This window comes from Neolamprologus multifasciatus, chromosome 1, assembly GCF_963576455.1.
Source record: "Neolamprologus multifasciatus chromosome 1, fNeoMul1.2, whole genome shotgun sequence".
NCBI lineage: Eukaryota > Metazoa > Chordata > Actinopteri > Cichliformes > Cichlidae > Neolamprologus > Neolamprologus multifasciatus.
In genome coordinates, this window is record NC_140439.1 from 28,258,562 (window position 1) to 28,279,055 (window position 20,494).

The 20,494-nt window shown below is 40.1% G+C and overlaps 1 protein-coding gene across 3 annotated transcripts in view; it reads right to left on the reverse strand.

Moving 5' to 3' along the window:
- myo5aa (myosin VAa) overlaps nt 1–20,494 on the reverse strand; it is a 67,831-nt gene that overhangs the window by 7,853 nt on the left and 39,484 nt on the right. For 2 of the 3 annotated variants that reach the window (XM_085154738.1, XM_085154733.1), the window contains exons 15-33: nt 17,616–17,771; nt 17,212–17,309; nt 16,952–17,038; nt 16,223–16,331; nt 15,888–16,099; nt 15,646–15,802; nt 15,247–15,486; nt 14,901–15,149; nt 13,806–13,899; nt 13,561–13,706; nt 13,205–13,318; nt 12,852–12,986; nt 11,899–11,934; nt 11,538–11,765; nt 9,293–9,390; nt 7,482–7,538; nt 2,506–2,586; nt 798–996; nt 106–171 (exon numbers count right to left, since the gene is read on the reverse strand). In XM_085154738.1, coding sequence (XP_085010864.1) covers nt 106–171; nt 798–996; nt 2,506–2,586; nt 7,482–7,538; nt 9,293–9,390; nt 11,538–11,765; nt 11,899–11,934; nt 12,852–12,986; nt 13,205–13,318; nt 13,561–13,706; nt 13,806–13,899; nt 14,901–15,149; nt 15,247–15,486; nt 15,646–15,802; nt 15,888–16,099; nt 16,223–16,331; nt 16,952–17,038; nt 17,212–17,309; nt 17,616–17,771 — 2,562 coding nt within the window. The remainder of the gene's footprint in view (nt 1–105; nt 172–797; nt 997–2,505; nt 2,587–7,481; nt 7,539–9,292; nt 9,391–11,537; nt 11,766–11,898; nt 11,935–12,851; nt 12,987–13,204; nt 13,319–13,560; nt 13,707–13,805; nt 13,900–14,900; nt 15,150–15,246; nt 15,487–15,645; nt 15,803–15,887; nt 16,100–16,222; nt 16,332–16,951; nt 17,039–17,211; nt 17,310–17,615; nt 17,772–20,494) is intronic. The other variant, XM_085154746.1, reaches the window with a different exon arrangement.

Sequence of the window (20,494 nt, forward strand, 5' to 3'; positions counted from 1 at the left end):
TTGCAGAGAATTAGAGCGACACCCTGCAGCATTTAATTCAGAACAATCTCAGTTAGTCAGAAACGTGCAAACATGCAGGCAAACACACACGCGGTCTCTACATACAACCATCCGCCGTAAAATGACGACTCGAGCCTCTCGGGATGCCGTGGGGTCGTCTGCCATGAGTTCCTGTCAGGTGACACCATCCACACAAATGAGCGTGTGGGACGCAGCTCTGTAGCGGCTGGTTTAGTTTGTGTATGTATGGCCATGAGAGTGACTCAAATCACACAGTCGAAATGCTTTTATTCACATTTCCACCACTGGAAGAGTTTTTAGTCGTGGTCTTATTATTAGTGATGTAACGTATCAGTCAAATGAGCTGTGGCCATCTTTACGGATAGTGTAATATCCACACTGTTGACCGTCCCCCAAAGTCTTCGTAGTCCCAGTTTTCTCAAACCGTGGGGTGGAATGATTATTTCAGAAGTGTGACCTTTTCTCAGTGGTGTGTGGTAATGTATTTACAGCAAATTAATTAAAGTTTTTCTCTGGGTTTTTGGCCTGTTAATAATAAATAATGTGATTGCAGATTTAATATGAGTGTAAGATATACGAATTGTCTGTAGCTGTCAGTAGTTATATGGATATATATCAAGAAAAGTTTGTGTATACACACACCTAAAATCCATTCTTGTGTGTATACTGGTAAAAATAAGTGTGTTGTTTTTATTTTTATCATTTAAAAATTATGCTGAATTTCTGAGACAAAGTTTAGCTCCTCCCCGTATCTGTGTGTGGAAGCTGCAGCGTACCAGGTTCTCGTTGGTGAGCCGGGTGATCTCGTGTTGCAGACTGGCTTCGATTCTGGCCTCTGGAGGCAGCTGCAGATTCTGGGCTAAGAGCTGCTGCTGCCGGTTGTTCTCCTCCTTGACGTTCTGCAGCTCGCTGCGCAACGACTCCACCTCATTATCGTAAGTCCTCCGCTGAGTCTGCAGCTGGTGCTCCAGTAGCCTGAGAGAGGTAAGAGAGAAAGAGACAGAAATCAGCATCATACTGTGAGGGGGAGAAAAAGCAGTGAGACGCCCAGTGCAGAAGGGAAAGAGAAGCTATAGTTTCCACCAGGAAGTGGTGATTGAGGACAGCAGCAGCAGCATGCTGTGCAGACACTACCAGCAGCCCAGAGTCCGGCCTCTCTGAACAACGCTCATTCATTCTCCTCCTCTCTTCAGAGTAAAAGTTTCTCTGAGGAAAACTGAACCGAGCCAAATCAGTACTCAGAGATCAAGCTCAGGAACGGAGCAGGTAGAGCTGACAGAGGTTCAGTTTTCATTCAGCAACCAACATGCAGTATTTCTATCTTTTTATGAAAACTACAGTAGCAGTTAGTACAACAGCAGCACTTCATACGCTTTATTAAAAAAGAACTTTGACTGCCTTTCTTGGTGTATAGACATTGTTTTTCTGTTTTTCCATCAATTTCTCTGATGCAATCCTTTCTTGCTGATGCCTTTTAGGGATCAGTCATTTTATGCATATAGTGCATAAAATGAATTCTATTATTTTACTAGTTTTTATGATCCATTTGTTTTTCTGCATGCATAAATCATTTTATAATACACCTGTACGAAGATGATTAGCAGATATTTCTTCTTGAGAGTTTGTCCAACCAGTCTACATGTCTTTTGTGGACGTGGAGAAGACATTCGCCCACATTCCTCGAGGTGTCCTGTACTTTAGGAATATGGGGCTATCGGCTGTGGTGGGGATTGAACTCGTGTGCAGCCGCCTGTTTGTCACTGATCCTAAAACGTTTTTAAGGTTATAGTGGTCTGGGTTTTATTTCTAAAACTTGTTAAAATATTCCTCTGGATGTGTTTGAACTCTTTATTATGTATTTAAAGTACTGCGCGCACACACATCACAGTGCAACCCCCTCAGAGAAAAATAACTGCTCTATGACACTACCAGACCTCTCAAGATTTAAAGACAAACACTGTAAAAAATAAAAAGCACGCAGAAAGTGATTAACCTCAGTCAATGTCTGTGAACAACACTTAAGAGTTTTTTCCACAGCTTTTTAACAATAGTAAGCAGTTATTGAGGAAACACTTGAGTGAATAAAAAAATTCAGCCCATCTAACTTCACAAGCCGAAGGCATCACAGCATAAAAGGAAGAACAATTCCAAGGTCAACTGGCATTTAACAAGCTTTCATAGCTGCATAAAACATGGTTAGTACAGTACGAAGACAAATCCTGCTTCACTGTCAGAAATAAATCTAGAAACTCAAACCAAAGCTTTGCATCAGTGACTGTACATTACACAACACCTAAAGAAAGTTTTACATTATAGCACCCTGTGAAGTGTGTGGCAGAAACAATAAGGAAGACAAATAATCAGAAGGCAGTCAAAATAAACAGACTGAAGTGTGAGAGAGAAACGTGAGCGAAGAAAACCAACGGGTCACATCCTTTCCCGTGAAAAAAGGCAAACGTATCATGCTCAAAAACACCGTTAAACCTGATGGTCTCCTTCAAGCCCTGATTAACCAGCCACAGCTCTCCGTCCTCATTCAGCTTACGTAAGTCTGGAGCAGCAGATCTGACCGACACACAACACAAAGCAACATGAACATTACAATGGCACAAAGAAACGTGAAGGGTGGTCGGGTGAGCGGGACATGAGCAAGAATATTTATCTGAGGTGTGATAACATCCTCCATCTGGTCTTCAACACAAAATAACAATAATACTAATTTGTGTGATGTCATAAAGTTAAAGGAAGAAAACCTGTAAAACCTGATCCTGATGATGTGTGAAGTCCTATTTCTGACTCAATGCATTTCAGTAATACATTAAAATGGACCTATTCCGCTCGTTTCTAACCCCTTCTGTCTTTTACAACAGCTGCATCAATCTTGCCGCCTCATTAACAAGGTTAGAACAGCAGGTGGCGCTTCTTTGCCTGAAATGACCAAATTAGAGATAACTACTTTCACAGGGATCACAAAGAGTAAAAAAGACAAAGGAACATCTGGAACAGAGCCTTTAGTGTCAAACCTGAGATTATGGTTGACAGAGATGAGATGGACATATGCAGACCTCATTACTGTAACAGTATGTGCACAACAGAAAATAAAGAAAAGGTCCACTTTAATCATTTATTCAACCACTGCAGGTAACAGTGGTATAAATCTACTGATGTGAATTAGCAGTATTTTATATGTGTGTGAGTGAATGAGTTTGTTCTTGCTTTTACTGAGTGATCCAGTGACCGAACTTTGTAGTCAGTGGGAACAGAAAAGGTCAAGAAATGGGACACAAATGAATGCAGCGATACAAAGTTGAACTTTTAGGGAAGCTCTACTGTAAACTAGGGCTGGGTATCGTCACTGATTTCTAGAATCGATTCAATTCCGATTCACAAGGTCCCGAATCGATTCGATCCACGATTCGATTTAATTCGATTCGATTCAATTCACTTCGATTTGAATCTGGGAAATTTTGACAGTCAGAAATATTATAATTCAGATCAGTACATTTACATATTTTTGTATCTATAAAAAGGAAGCTGACACTCGCAAGACTTTATCAAAGGTGTGAGCATCACAGCAGATGCCTTTGTGTCAAAGCAGCTGAAGATAAAACACAGAAAAACATGAAGGTGATTTTCCTGGCCTGGATTTTATAAAAATATTCTGCAGTAGATCAAAAACAAAAGAAAACCATTAATCAACACATGAACGTTACCTCTGAAGTTACAGCGGTTTTATTAGAGACACGGCTAAGCGTTTTGCATTTTGCATAATTTTAAAAAGTTTACATTTGTTCAGTATTGAACGGCAGAAATTAGGTTTTCTTTTCGGAAGTATATAAAACGAAAAAAAAAAAAAACGTCGGCCGACAGGCTGTAAACAACGGTAGACTTGTGCGTAACAAGCAAGCGAATAATGCAGGAAACAGTACAGAGAGAGAGAGAGAGAGAGAGAGAGCTGTGCACCGTGGTCGAAGCAAAACAGTAACAGTCAGAGTGAATACATGACGACGTTTATGTGAAGCGTAGTTTGGATCTTCTTTTGCTGCTGGTTCAGTCAATATTGTTTGGAGAGAGATAAAACGAACAGCTTTATGATCAGCGCAAAAAGGGCGTGAACACAAAGTGCGGACCCGCCGACAGATCAGAATCAGCGAGCTGTCGGCTTTCAGCCCCGACCGTGAGAAAGGCGACATCTAACTGATTCTGATCCGCGGGTTGCACTGTGTGTTTACGTCTTTGTGTAGAATCCGTATTCCTGCTCTCATTTACTGTCTTAGCTGTTTGGTGGTTGTTGAAATTTTGTGAGATTTCACCAGAGATTCTGGCATTTCAGGCAAAATAAATTTATATTAAAAAAATCGATTCAGGATTTTAATGAATCGATTTTACGTTATCCAAGCCAGAATCGATTTTAATCGATAAATCGATTATAAAAACCCACCCCTACTGTAAACCAACATTGTCGCTGTAGATATTTCTAATCTGATCTCATTGATCTTATCAGCTGTCAAACATTTGGCCTCATTCAATAAAATGCGCATGTGTTACTGTGCACAGTAATGTTTAAACTTGCAAGATTACTTTCAAATTTAGCTCCTGCCGCCTCCGTGTGCAAATCCAAATCATTCTATATTGAATGGCATGTGGCTGTTTTTTGCTGTCTAGAAACGGTCATACTCCATTTCTCTATGAAGTTGAGAGTGAAAAGGGAAGCACGGTTGCTAAAAAAAACAAAACAAAAAAGTAAAGGGAGTGAGAGCTTTGAGGTAGAAGCCAGAGAAGGCACACTTTTCTGAAGTGTTTCCTTAGGAGTGAAAAGCTTGGACTGCAATAGCCGAGGCAGTAAATATTGTGTCTCCAGAGACTCGGAGCGAAAGGCGACATGGGCAAAAGTTTCGACATCAGAGCTGCTGTGAAAACTTGGAAACAGACCAGAAGAAAAAGGAGGCAACGGGTGAAGGACGAGCACCACCTGATCCATCACCCAAAGCCATTTATTACGCCGAAGTAGCATTTAGTAAAGAGGCGATGTTAACTGTCAATTAGGATGATCTCTATTAAATTAATTGTGCCAAATATGCTTGGATTATTTATTAGCCACCCTAATATGCTACGCTTTCGGCAAAAATGTGTGTGAGACAGAAAGGCCCTCGTGATTGTCTGAGGCTGCTGTAAACCAGCTTTCAGGAAAAAAATATGGATGAATTCGGGATTTCTGCACGAAACGTTTGAAATGTTCAAGCGCAGATTTGTGAATGAGGCCTAATGTCTGCACTGTTCTGAAGCCAGTAAAATTATTATGAGGAAAAGTAAATTGACTTAACATTTTAAAATACAGAGATTGTAACATTTTACCCTTTTCCATTTTAGTTGTGCACACAGACTGTATATAAAAGATGGAAGCCCTAGTGTGACGTGTTTTGGACTTTACTATCTTCGTGTTTTGAAATTGGATGAGCAAGGGTCAAATCTAATTAACCCTTTAAAGCCTGAACCATTAAATAATAATTACCAGAAAATTAACATTTTTTGAAAATGGAAAATTCTGTGTTGAACTTTGTGACAAAATTTTTAAAAAGATTGTAAATTAAATATTAATTTGCAAACATGAGCTCTAATTTTTGTCATAATTGCTACAGGTATTTTTTTTTGTGCAATGTATTGTGTAAATGAATTTGTTTTTTTGGAGAGTGGAGTGGGGAAATCACAGTGATAACGTCTGAAAAACTCAGAAGGTACCCCTGATGAAGACAATAAATTACAACATGTGCAGCATATAAGATCTGAATAATAATAAGAGTTGAACCAAGTGTTGAGACAGAAAAAAAAAACATCGGAAGGGTGCTCATGTGGCCATTTTCCAATAGATTTCTCTCTACAGTAACTTTGTTTGCAAACAGGAGTCAAATGTTTGCAAACGCAGCCTCTTCTGCATCTCCTTCCTTGCTGCCTCCCTCCTTTATATACAGTCTGTGGTTGTGTGTAAATGCACACTTCCTTACAAGTACGCTGTGCATCGCTGTTTTAGTGTAATAATAAAAACAATTAAAACATAAATGAATCATTTCATGCACCATTCATGCCAAACTCCTTCTATAAAGCTGAGGCTGAAGCTCTTCTACATCGGGATCTAAACTGTGGCACGGTTAGTCACTTTGGGCGTAAAAGTCAAACTGAAACTCAAAGCCGTCTCCCTCGCTGCTCAGATAGTTTCATGCTGTTATGTGAAGCAGGTCCTGCAGTAACTACATCACCGTGAATACAGAGATAAAGTCACAACAACTGCAGAGCCATTAAAGTCACAGACAGAAGAAGAAACTCTGCTCCGGTTCATGCTGAACAGTTTGACCCATGCAAACCATTTTCTCACTTCCCTCATGAGCCACATAAATATTCTTGATGTCAGTAAGTACAGTTACATATACACAATGTCCTCTTTCTGTTAGGCCAAAACAGAATCTAATATTTTATTTTGCAGCGTGTTCTCACTCCTGCGCGTCAAATATGCCGTTTTTGCCGTCTGTCCACCATTATGTCCAAGAAGTTACAAAGACCTGCTTTAGGAAGCTGAAGGGTTAATCATCCAGAAAATGTCTTCACGTCCTACTTCACTTTTTAAAACCCTTTTTTACTTTATTTTTTAAAACGTTAGAAGTCAGTCATATGCATATAGTATTAAAGACAGAAAATTAGGGGACTAGATTAGTTTATCCTAATAAAGTTCTTTCATTCTAATCATAGTTCATTGTAATGAAAATGTCTTCATGAGCTATAATTGTTTATTTATTACTCTTAAGGGCAGATAGATGCAGCAGTATTATATTTTCCAAACAAGTTAAAAAAAAATCAATATAAAATTAACATCCATCCATTTTTTTCAGCATTTTCAAAATGTTTTGAGTCTCAGAAGGAAGTTCAAATGTTCAATTTCACACATTTTCTGAACTATTTTTAATCGATTAAAGGATTTTTTTTGTTCAATTATTTCTGTAACATTTTTCTATCCATCATATTTCTCAAATCCAATCGGCACACTTCACAAATAAATAACACTAAACCTAATCGGTCAGCTAGTTTCCAATCAGTAAGACGAAATTACAGATCAGGCCCACAATATACCAAAATGATGTGAACTTTTCTTTTCTCCTTCATCTTTCCCTTTCAGTTTTACTGGAAGGTTTGGTTTAGACACTAAACGCATTAGTTTTAGGAAAAACTAACAATGAGTTGGGTAAGACACGCCGGCGGCATTATTTGACGCCGTGATAATGAAAATAGGCGCGTTATTCATCATGCTTTTAGGGCCAAAAAAATGTTACGCTCTGCCGCTCAAGCTTTCATCAGCACTACAGACTGAAATCAGCTGCAGTAACATCTGTCATTTATAACCCAGTATTTCAGCGACAGCGTGGCCATGCATGCTCTGCTCCACGATGCATCGGCCACGTCTCAGCGGTTACCTCAGCCTACTCAGGAGATCACTGACTTCCAGCTGCTGACGCATGAACCTAGGAGATCTGACAGGACAAACAGGGATTCACACACACATCGCACACACATCGCTCACACATACACGGTATCATAATGGCACTAGAGAATACAGTGGGGCAAAAAAGTATTTAGTCAGCCACCGATTGTGCAAGTTCCCCCACTTAAAATGATGACAGAGGTCAGTAATTTGCACCAGAGGTACACTTCAACTGTGAGAGACAGAATGTGAAAAAAAAATCCATGAATTCACATGGTAGGATTTGTAAAGAATTTATTCGTAAATCAGGGTGGAAAATAAGTATTTGGTCACCTCAAACAAGGAAAATCCCTGGCTCTCACAGACCTGTAACGTCTTCTGTAAGAAGCTTTTCTGTCCCCCACTCGTTACCTGTATGAATGGCACCTGTTTGACCTCATCATCTGTATAAAAGACACCTGTCCACAGCCTCAACCAGTCAGACTCCAAACTCCGCCATGGCCAAGACCAAAGAGCTTTCGAAGGACACCAGGAAAAGAATTGTAGACCTGCACCAGACTGGGAAGAGTGAATCTACAATAGGCAAGCAGCTTGGTGTGAAAAAAATCAACTGTGGGAGCAATCATCAGAAAATGGAAGACATACAAGACCACTGATAATCTCCCTCGATCTGGGGCTCCACGCAAGATCTCATCCCGTGGGGTCAAAATCATCATGAGAACGGTGAGCAAAGATCCCAGAACCACACGGGGGGACCTGGTGAATGACCTGCAGAGAGCTGGGACCAAATAACAAAGGTCACCATCAGTAACACACTACAACGGCAGGGAATCAAATCCCGCAGTGCCAGACGTGTTCCGCTGCTGAAGCCAGTGCATGTCCAGGCCCGTCTGAAGTTTGCCAGAGAGCACATGGATGATACAGCAGAGGATTGGGAGAATGTCATGTGGTCAGATGAAACCAAAGTAGAACTTTTTGGTATAAACTCAACTCGTCGTGTTTGGAGGAAGAAGAATACTGAGTTGCATCCCAAGAACACCATACCTACTGTGAAGCATGGGGGTGGAAACATCATGCTATGGGGCTGTTTTTCTGCCAAGGGGACAGGACGACTGATCCGTGTTAAGGACAGAATGAATGGGGCCAAGTATCGTGAGATTTTGAGCCAAAACCTCCTTCCATCAGTGAGAACTTTGAAGATGAAACGAGGCTGGGTCTTCCAACATGACAATGATCCAAAACACACCGCCCGGGCAACAAAGGAGTGGCTCCGTAAGAAGCATTTGAAAGTCCTGGAGTGGCCTAGCCGGTCTCCAGACCTCAACCCCATAGAAAATCTGTGGCGGGAGTTGAAAGTCCGTGTTGCTCGGCGACAGCCCCAAAACATCACTGCTCTTGAGAAGATCTGCATGGAGGAATGGGCCAAAATACCAGCTACTGTGTGTGCAAACCTGGTAAAGACCTATAGTAAACGTTTGACCTCTGTTATTGCCAACAAAGGTTATGTTACAAAGTATTGAGTTGTATTTTTGTTATTGACCAAATACTTATTTTCCACCCTGATTTACGAATAAATTCTTTACAAATCCTACCATGTGAATTCATGGATTTTTTTTTTCACATTCTGTCTCTCACAGTTGAAGTGTACCTCTGGTGCAAATTACTGACCTCTGTCATCATTTTAAGTGGGGGAACTTGCACAATCGGTGGCTGACTAAATACTTTTTTGCCCCCCTGTACAAAGGTGGATGTGAGTTAGTCGAGGACAATGAGTAAAGACATGGAGGTGAGGAAGAAAAGTACCTGTTGGTGTCTTTGAGGCCTACGTAAGCTTGCTTGACTTCGTCGTCCTTCAGTTTGGACACGTCATCTTTATACACTGAAGGCTCCGTCATGGTCTCCTGGAAATAAGCGAAGAGACAATAGAGAAACAATACTTATCACTTGTGATCAAAAGTTTTGATGTTTTTTGGGATACATGACTAAGAACCATTCACCTAATACATATAATATTTGCATCTACAGTACTGCGGTTATCGCCTTTTTTTTTAAAAAAAAAAAACATCTGAAATAACCTTCAATCAATTTTGTTCAAGTATTCATGACACACTCATATTATTCAAAAACCACAATTTCAACTTGCAGGGAGCTTTCATACTGAAGTACAACACACACACAGACACACACACACACACACACAAAGACAAAGGACAAGACAAATGTACAAAACACAGGTGAAGACAGTGTCTGATTATAAATATGACTTATGTCTTGACTCTCTAATTTTACTTCTTTTAATTATCTGTTCTTTTCCTTTCTTTTAATTTTGTAATTATAGTATTGTATCCTTTAATTTGAGTTATAAATAAATACACATAAATACTGCTTGGTGTCAGATGAGCCCCAGTCTCCTCATAAATCTGAACTTGATCTGATATTAAAGTGATTTAGATCTGTTTACACCTCATTATGTTGTATTGAACAGTTAGAGTTAAGGGTGGCTTAAACTCTAAATTTATATTAATGTTTAAAAGCAGAACCTCTATGCTTCAGTCAGATATCCATGATATTCAGGTAAATATTTATATATTATATAACGCTCCACTAATTCTACACATGTAACTGTAGCCAAATATGAAATTTTAAAATCTATCACTTATGTCTACTTAATCTATTGCTTTTTAGCACATCTATACTGATCACAGATTCACTGGCCACACATTTAAATGATGCACAAGTGGTACTAAAGGGCCTAAAGTGTGTCAAGAGAATATATTTCCCAAACCACCACCAGCCTGAACTGTTGATACAAGGTACAATGGGTACATGCTTTCCTGTTATTTTACACCAAATTCAGAATTTCCTGAACATAATTTCCTCTGGGATTAATAAAGTATTATACTTAATTAGGTATTAAAATAAAGTATAAAGTATTTTCACTAGTAAATTTACGCATATCACCTTAAAATTAAGCAGGCTGTCTTGACTATGTCTACACCCCTAAAGGCACTGAGCTGCTGTAATGCGGTCGGTTGGATATTTGATTAACAAGCAGTTAAACATCTTTGTACCTAACAAAGTGGCCATTGAGGGTCTATCCAATATTAAGCTACATTTCTCACTTATTTTCAGATTCTTACTCACTTACTTAACTTTGTATTACAACATTTTATAACCAGTCATACTTGCTCCACACGGAAATATCAGTAACTTCTTTGACCTTTCTACTTTAGTCTTCAATTTAGGTTACAAATTTTCACACAGCTTCAAGAGAACAGGACTTAATGTGTTTCACTGAGTGTGTGAAAGCAGACAATGGCAGCGAGTCGCATCTCTTCATTCCACAAAGTTAAACTAATGCAGAATAAAAGACAATAAAAGACAACTGAATCAGGAAAGCAGTTGTTTTATGTTGTTTTTCATTGCTGATAGCGTCCTCGCTGTAAATGGAAACCAGAATAAATGCTGTAATTCTGTGTTTCACTGAGATGCCTGAGGATGTTTCATACACAGCACAGACCATGAAAAAACATGTCAAAATACTTGTGGTTGATGCCATTTTTCAACTGTACCTTCTCATCCTGTGGGGAAGCATGAATGGAGGAGAGAAGGTGGAGACGGGGCAGTTAGGCACGATGGACAGGTTGAAGCATTGTCAATACGCAGTGTGAACAATGATTTTATCCCCAAAAAGAGTTCACGTGTCGAATAAATAAAGACTCGTTTTACGATCCTAAGCTCAATAAAGTTTTAGTTTTAAACACAACAAGAGTTATAAATTAAAATTAGAAAAAAATTCTTTGGGTCAATAGAGTTGACCAATTTTTTTGTTATCTGCTTACTAACAACAACAACAACAACAACAACAAATGTAGACAGAGATGAAAACACACAAATATGAGAAGGTGGATGTAAAAAAGCAGCATTTCATCCACCTTCACAGTTATGAGACCTTGTAAAACATGACAACATGCCAAACACAAGACCCCTTTTTGTTTTTCTCTAATTGAATGTGAACAAAATAAAGAATATCAAGTGCTGTCTCTACCTTGTGGTGCACAGCCTCCTTCTGACTGACCAGCTGGGAGCGCAGAATTAGCACCTCCTCCTTGCGGACCTCCAGTTCCTCACAGGAGGCGTTGAGCTGTTCCAGGAGCACCTTGTAAGCTGGAGAGCCCGGAGCACCGGCACCTGTAGCAGCGTTACCGAGCAGACTTTTCCTCATCTCCACCAGGTCATGTTTCAGCTTCTTGTTCTCTGACTCGAGCTCCTGACGCTGAAAGATGAAGTTACAGTCAGAAATACGAGCAGAAAATTTGACTTTGTTTTAATTTGCTGTATAAGAAGCATTGATGACGTCATTCAGAGGAGTGAGTGGAGGTTAGGACACCTATGGTTATGTTACTTACCTTCAGGGACTCGTACTCCAGCTCAGCCCCACGAGCCTGAAATGAAAACACGTTTATATACTTTTAATCTGTAGTGATAAATATTCATGTAGATGATTTTGGTCTGAGTTGTATTTTTTACCATAACAGTCAAAGTTATTTTATAAGTACTGAGGAAGACCTGAACCTGAACAAGCTCTAATTATATTCTATATCATCTCAAATATCCATTATCTGACTGAACTGCATGTTAACTAGAGGTGGGAATCACCATACATCCCACGATACAATATTATAACAATACTTAACACACGATACGATATTATTGCAATTTTTTAAAATGTTTTGCGATATTCAGATTCTGTACATAAACATAAACTTTATCAATATTAATTTGATCTAATATCAAAGTCTCGCACTCAGTCTTTCTCTCATTTCAGTTAGTTTTATTGTTGACAAACTGAACGGTTTGTATTACAGTCTAGTCCAACTTAACTGAATCAACCATCTGGTACAATTATAGCTATTCTGAACTATGCAATTTATGAAAACTATGCAGCCCCTTCAGCAACTGAAGAATTTGAAAGTAAATTAAAACAAAATATAATTTTACATTGAATAAAAAAGTTTTAAACTTAATTAAAATAAAACATGTCTTAAATTAAAATAAGTAAACTGTCATGTTTATTGCTGCCAAAAAAAAGTTAAACACATTTGGACAGTGAAGGAATGTCAGGATTCTTGCTCAGAAAAAGGAGCTGATCAACATGCTCTGAAGTCAGAGCACAAAAACCTTTTTTGTAACAAAATATCGATTTCTGCTGTCCCTGTATCAATACATTATTAGCAAACAAAATATCACGATACTACACAGTATCGATTTTTTCCCCCACCCCTAATGTTAACAGACCTTTCAACTTTTGGTTTTAGATCATCTGTTTTTCAGTGAGTGCAGTGAAAATGGGTGAAGGTACCATGGCACTAGTCCGCTGCAGCTGCTCCTCTCTGTTTTCCAGTTCGTTGCGCAGCAACTGCTTGTCTTGCTCCAGCTCTGTGACACGTTTCTGCAGCTTGAGAGTTAGCGAGGTGTCGATTCCCCGTGTCACATCCTGCATGTGAGAAGAACGATTACGAATGTGCCACATGAAACGTATTGAAATCCAAATGCTTAAAGCACATAAACATCAACTATAATAACATTTTCAAACACTAATATTAAACATCGCCTAACTTGTATTCCAGTTAGGGTTATGCTTCACTTTAACTTTAATGATTTGTTTCCCTAATGGTTGAAACTCCATCTTCAGATCACAATTAATTTTCTTACTTCGCGGCCACGGGTACCATCTTCCAACTCGGCGTACTCTGAGTTGTACGTGTACTCTGATTCGTTGCTGCTGTGGGTAGAATCTGTTCTCCTGTGGCCAGGCTTCGAGACGTTCTGCAGACAAAAGAGGAAATAAGCCTTTTAATTTGAACAAGTATTGACTCGCACTCACTCTGCTGCGCTTGCAGATTAAAAGTGCAGTTAGGCACTGAACACTACCAAGCATCTGCCTTCCACAGAGTCTATGAAGAGTCAGTATTTCTGCTGTTCTCACCTTTTCTGGAAGCTTAACATTTAAACAAAGGTGTAGAAATGTGGCTCATTGTTCGCAGTACATGAGCAAATGTGTTGCTCACCGAAGAAAGAGCCATCTCCTTGAGGTCGTCGTATTTCTCCTCGAGGCGAAGGTGTTCGCTCAGGAGATTCTGGTAGCGAGAACGCTCCTCGTTCAGGTCGGTCTCCAGCTGTTGAGTCTCCTCTGCTATCGCACGAGTCATTTTCTCTGAGGGGTAAAACATAAAGAACAAGTCGTTTCAAACTTTGCAAAGATGAAATTAACTGAGCTGTTGGATGTAACATAAATGTATGCGGTGATGCGTACCTGTCATCTGCTGACTCTGTTCCTGAATCGACCGATTCAAGTCGTCCTTCTCTTTCTTCAGCAGCCCGTTCTGATCCTTCAGCTCTGCCACCATCTAAAAACACACAAATGTGATCCTTACATCACAAATGATTAAACCTTTCTTACAGAACACATTTGTTGCTGAGATTTGTTTTAAACTAGACTCTTAGATTTGTGAGAATAATCTCATGAAATGAAATGTAATGAGAGATGTTATGATAGCGTTGCAATGAGTCTGACTCGGTGACTGTGCTGTTCTCCAATGTCTCTTTGCAACAGGGGAGTCAACTCAACTGTGTGCAGTGGTGTGGCTTATTTTTCTATCTAAAAGCAACATTTCCAACACTTACGTCCCTTTAAACCTAAATCTATGTCCTGCAAAAAGCACATCAATATTTTTGGAGGGATTTCACTCTAAGGGAAACTAAACATAAGTAAAAACAATAACAAAAATATGTATCTTTGATACAGTAGCTCAACCCGCTAACAGTACTTTATATTAAAAATACAAAACTATCACAACTCTTTGGGTCTTCAGTCTAATAGCCTTCACTGGCAACAGTGTAAAGAAAGACAAAGCAATGTAAACTAGAGAAAACCACACACACCAGCTGTCTCACTAAATCACTACTCTCCTGTGCTCACCTGCCCTGGGGCAATACTGCCCTCTGAGCCCACCATGTGCCCCTCTCCCCCCGGTTCGCTCTGGCTCCTGAATTGCCAATATGTGTAGTCAAGCAAAAAAGAACACACAGTTTTATGATAAACAAGATATATTTCTCCTGGAGACTACCGGGGACTTTACTTATAAGGGGTCACTGTTGATTCTAGTTTCAAACTAATAATGTGGATTTTTGAAGTAGTCTCAGAGACATGAGGAAGAGGAGGGGAAAGAGAGGTGGCGAAAGGAAAGTGATGTGATTAAATTCATCCGCAGCAAGCGAGCGTTCAGTATGCAACCAAAATATGTGGCAATTAATAAAGGAAGAGAAAGAAGTGGATGACAATGAAGAGAAATATGAAGATGCTATATATTCATGGTGGACAGAGACGCGTCAGTGGCTCCTGTCTTACTTTCTCCATTTCGTCCCTGTAACTTTGTGCCCAGTCCTCGATGGTCTTCTTCTCCTGCTGCGTGGCACTCAGCTCCTTCTTCAGCCTCTCCAACTCCTCCAGCAGAGAAGACACCTGGTTGGCTTTGTTCTTGGCATCCTCCTCCACCCCGCGCAACCGGTTCAGCTCGCCGCGCATTCGCTCGCTCTCCACTGCGTAGGAACTCTCCAGGCCGACTAGCCTCTCGTTGACCAACCGGTTTTCCTTGGTCTGGGTGTACAGGATAAAAGTTAAACTAAAAAAAACCCTCATAGAGAACAAAATAAATGAATAAATAAATAAATAACACGACAGGTCAACATGTCACCTGCTCGTCGATCTTCCTCTGCAGCTGCATGATTTTGTTCTCCATGCCTTTGTTGAGCTTCTTAAAGTGTTCGACTGAGCGAGCCTCAATCTTCAGCTTCTTCAGCTCACGCTTGGCCCTCATCCTGCGGATGCAGCACTGCAGGTAGACGATGGCTTCCAGGCAGCGCTTGTACCAGCACCGGGCCAACCAGCCACGAATGTGCTTCTGAATGATTACCGCCTTATGCTCCCGCAACAGCTACAGCCACATACAAAGGCAGTGATAGAGAGGAAAAGAAATACTAGTACATTAAAGTGATTTTTAGAAAACTTACACTTCCTTCTGTCTACTGAAAACTGTGCAAACATAGAATAACAGATTATAACATTTAAAAACAGGAGTGTTTTCATGACTCACCGCCTGATACTTCTGCCGGGCCATGTAAGCTCTGAGGATGGTTTGCATGGCCAGAGCGGCTGCCTGCTTCTGCTTGTAGCGTTTCCTCTCTACGTACATCCTCTGGTACTTCTGGATGAAAGTGGCTGCCTGAGTGCGGCGCAAGAACTTGGCCAGGCTGAGGAGAAGAAAGAGTCAGGATTTCAAATTCTGTACACCTCTAGTTTTTAGCTGGATAAAATGTTAAGTGCCACAGTTCTCACCAGCGGGCCTGGTATCCTCTGGTGAACCTTTGTATGGTAATGGCGGCACTGCGCTTGCGCAGGTACTTCTTGCGTGCCAACCAGCAGCGGATGGTTTTTTGGATGCGGATACAGGCGGCACGCAGCTTGTCTGCCCTCAGTTTCTCCAAGTAAGCCACCTGACCGGCTCTGAAGAAGATCTTAGTCTTACCAAACTGATATTTATCCTGATCCTGAGGGACAAAAGAAGCAGTGATCAGAGGTGAAACGAAACTCAATCATGATTTAAAAGTTGTTTTAATCTGTTGTTTTATAACAGAGAACTGTAAAATGAAGCAAGGGACCAACTATCTGACCTGCACTAATTTCTCCAGAACGTTCTTGCAGGTCAACTTTTTGTCAGCGAGGACGTCCTTCTGCTTCATCAGCACTCGGTAACGGCTGAAGAACTCCTGATACGTCCATCTGACAAACAAACACAGGCGCTTAAAATGTGATCCTTTCAATTTATCAAATTTTCCTCCGAAATACTTCAAGTACCAAAAGCTGGAAAGATTCAAGTATTTGGAGTTTTGGTCGGCAGACTCTTTGATCTAAGAAGAAGTTATTTTGAATTTTTTTGCATTGAGCATCACATTGAGGGAGATGGTACTAAACTGTCTACATTTTGATATGTAAAACAATTTTGGGTGTGTGAAGTTTTGCTGTTCGTTGTATATTCGTCTCTTTACTTAAAAATTTATTCAATACACTATGTTTTGGTTTTGATTTTGCTTTCCTCAACTCCTTTTCACCTTTATTATTACCTCTACACATCTCCTGGATTTTCTGGGGAAAGTAAGAACTGTGCACATACTGGGGAAGCTCACGGTGAGATGAGCAGTGACAGCATTTTTGAGACTCTTCACCATGTCTATGTCTATTTGAGTGAGTTAATTCAGTTGAATATCTCATCACTTCAGCTGATCCAACTGCTTGCACTGGCCTTCTGCTATGCAAATGTTACATTTCTTCTATATGAACACACAAATAATTAGACGTTTACAGTGTGAGTCAGTCACAGTGTTGCTGGGGTGCATCAGTACCTCGATGGGAAGCCTGCAGCAGAGATCCGGATGGTTTCCAGGACGCCGCAGGCTCTGAGCTGCTGCACCGCACGTTTGGGATCAAACCTGCCGATATCGAATAACCACAGCCAATGTGAATCATGTATACCCAGTTTTGTACAATAAAACACTGCATAAACATGCAGTGTTACTGGTGTCTAAAATTTAAACAGAGAACTTGAAAAAAAGATAAATCTTCCTACAAAAACAGCAGATTATAAAACAACGCTGACACTCACGAGAAGGCCAACTTGAAGTCATTGGGTTTGATACAGCGTACGTAGTGAGGAGTGGTCGCGTTCAAAGTGTCCATCAGCTTTTGTAGAGAGTTACGAAACTACAAGAGAGGATCACCATCATCATCAGATGAAAGTCTTTAAAGTTCATTAAGTCACAATTAACAGGCTTCAGATTTCCCAAAATAAACTCATAAGAAAGATAAAATACTGGCAACTGCTTGTGCTTCGCCTCAGTCTCCTAGTAGATACGCCTATGATAACAACTTGAAACTCTTACGTCACCTCGTTCTGGAGTTATCGCATTCACAAACTTACGTGTCCACGCCTAATGCCCACAGACACCCACATAAATACCACACAGAGTGTCTAAGTTACACAAGTCCAGCTAAGAGTGAGACAGCCACCTGACAGCCGACAGTCTTCTTGTGCTCTTTGCTGCTCGTGTCCCGGCTCTTGTCGGGTTTGATGCTGAGACGGGTGCGGCCCCCGGTTCCCTGGACCTGACCAGTGGGGCTGGTTGCCTTTTCCTCGTCCTGGAACAGCTCCACCAGCAGGTCAAACTAAAAACAACAGCCCACTCATAGTTACCAGCTGATAGTGACATGAATCTTAAACGATAAGATGCATCTCTGCTGCTGCCATATTGCTCAGGGATTCTGATTACTGGTTGTGATGTGGTTTGATAAACAATACCACGCTTTTCTGCTGCTTTTCAATGTCCCAGTGGAAATAATAAATAAATAAATAAATAAATAAAAACACAGATAATAAAAGTTGAACATGTGAGAACTTATCTTACTGTCTGAAATCTTACTGTCCCAAATATGTTTAATTTAATATATCACAATAAGCAATCCTTCTTTTTAGATGACTTAAAGTTCATAAACAAAGGCTTATATCTAACATAAGCATTTGGGTCATTCTAATTTAGCAGTGTCCAATATTGTAAACACACGTCTACTATTTAAAACAAACCAAACAGCCTCTGCCTTTGCCTCCATAGACAAACGTACTTTAGGAGGTCCAGCTCCCCCTGAGGAACACGGCGCCTGCAATGATGCATCATTCCTACATTTGTGCATGGCATCACACACTGCAGATAATTCTGACTTACTGATATTTCATTTTGTTTCAGTAATTAGGCTTTAATTCAACTCCTACAAATCACAAATGATTTTTTTCTTATGCCATGCGTTCTGATTTTTCTTACTTACCGTGCAGTGCATACTGGCTTACAAAGCAGGACAGCAGCTCTATTTTTGCGACACTGAAAACCATCACTATGAGGACTTACTGTAAAACCCCATTTCCGAAAAATGTTTGGACACTGTGTTTGCAAATCTCATAAACCCATATTTTACTAACAACAGAACATATAAATGTATCAAGTGTTTAGATATTTGAGAGATTTTACTATATTGTGAAAAAACATTGGCTCATTTTGAATTTGATGGCAGCAACACGTCTATAAAAGGTTGGAAGCGTTGCAGCAAAAGGCTGTTCAGTAAAGTGGTACTAAAAAGAAACAGCTGGAGGATAATAACAATCAGGTTAACTGGCATCAGATCAGCAATGTGGTTAGGTATTTAACAAAATGAGCATCTTAGAGAGGCAGTGTTTCTCAGAAGTAAAAGCGGCCAGAGGCTCACCACTCTACAAAACCTGCTTCTACAAATTCTGGAAGAATTTCAGAATAATGGCCCCCAACATAAGATACTGAATATCTCATCATCTACAGTACATAATATCAAGTAATTCAGAGAATCTGAAGAAATCACAAGGAACAAAGCCAGAAATATCAATACTGGATGCTTATGGCGGCACTGCATTAAAATCATGCACGATTCTCTCATGAAATCAATGCATGGGCTCGGGAACACATCCAGAAATCTGTCTGCGATATCCATAAAGCTCCATAATGCAAAGAAGAAGCTGTATGTGAACACGATCCATAAAGTCCACTGTCTTCTTTGGGCTGAAGCTAATTTGAAATGGGCTGAGGCAAAGTGGAAAACTGGTCTGCGGTCCGAACTAAAAAAGGAGACGTGCCATCTGACTTTTTCAGCACTCCCTGATAATATGAAGGTGCAGTACAGCCAGTGAAATTAGCAGCATCAGTGCTGAAAGGTTTATACACATTTTAGAGCAACATATGCTCCCATGCAGATGATATCTTTTTCAGGGGAGGCCTTGCATATTTTATGCTAAACCACATATTACAGTTATTACAACAGTATGGCTTCGTAGTAGAAGAGTCCTGGTGCTGAACTGGCCTGGCTGCAGTCCAGAGCTTTCACCAACTGAAAACACTTTGAGCATTGTTAAGTGTAAAATACACCAAAGAAGACCCTGGACTCGCAGACGCTTACAGACCGTTGTGGTAAACTTTGTTTTTTTCTTATACTGGCACATTTGATATGTTTTGGCTGATTAAAAAAAATGGGTTTATGAGATTTGCAAATGATTACATTCTCTTTTTATTTACGACTTTTTTTTGGAATTGGACTTGTATGTTTTCAATTTACAAATGCAGTGTGGAGACATCAGAGTGAGTTAATTAATTTCTACGGACAAAACAACCAAAACAAAACAGCTCGAACGCAGTTTGAGAGTTTAAGTAGAAGAGCGAAAAGATTGGTTGATTTGTTAATAAGTTTTGTTAAATTCAGTCAGAGTTGTTACAATGCTTTACAAACAAATGTAATTAAAAGGTTAAGTTTTGTCATATATGACAGTATGCAGTGGCCATATATGAGTGTACGGCATCATTATGCCATGAAATAATATCACAAACATGTCATGTTCCATATGACATGAAGGTTATATGAGGAGGATGCTGTGTTATGTGTCGCTGCAGTGCCATGCTGCTTCTAACCAGCATCATTAAGCAGGACAGCCACATCCAAAAAGGCTTTACGTGCTGCTCGCTCTCAGATAAAAATACTTTCCTTCCTTCATCCCTTTATTTTCAATGTTGAATCCCCCCTTTAGTGCTTTCCATGCAGCAAACAAAGGCATACACAAAACTCAAATCTCCTCAGTGCTGTTAGAGTGTATTAACTCACAGAGAGAGACAAAGAAGGAGGAAAGTCAAAGGAAAAAGGAGCTAAATTAAGAGCTACAGGCAGACTAGCGTTGTAAGAACGCTTGTGTTTACCTTCTGCTGGCAGTGAAGGTTGTCATGATGAGGACAGAACCAAACATACATGGACAACATATGGAGACACAATTACAAAAAAAAAACAAAAAACCCCACAATGAAAGGTTAAAAAGGAAAGCCAAA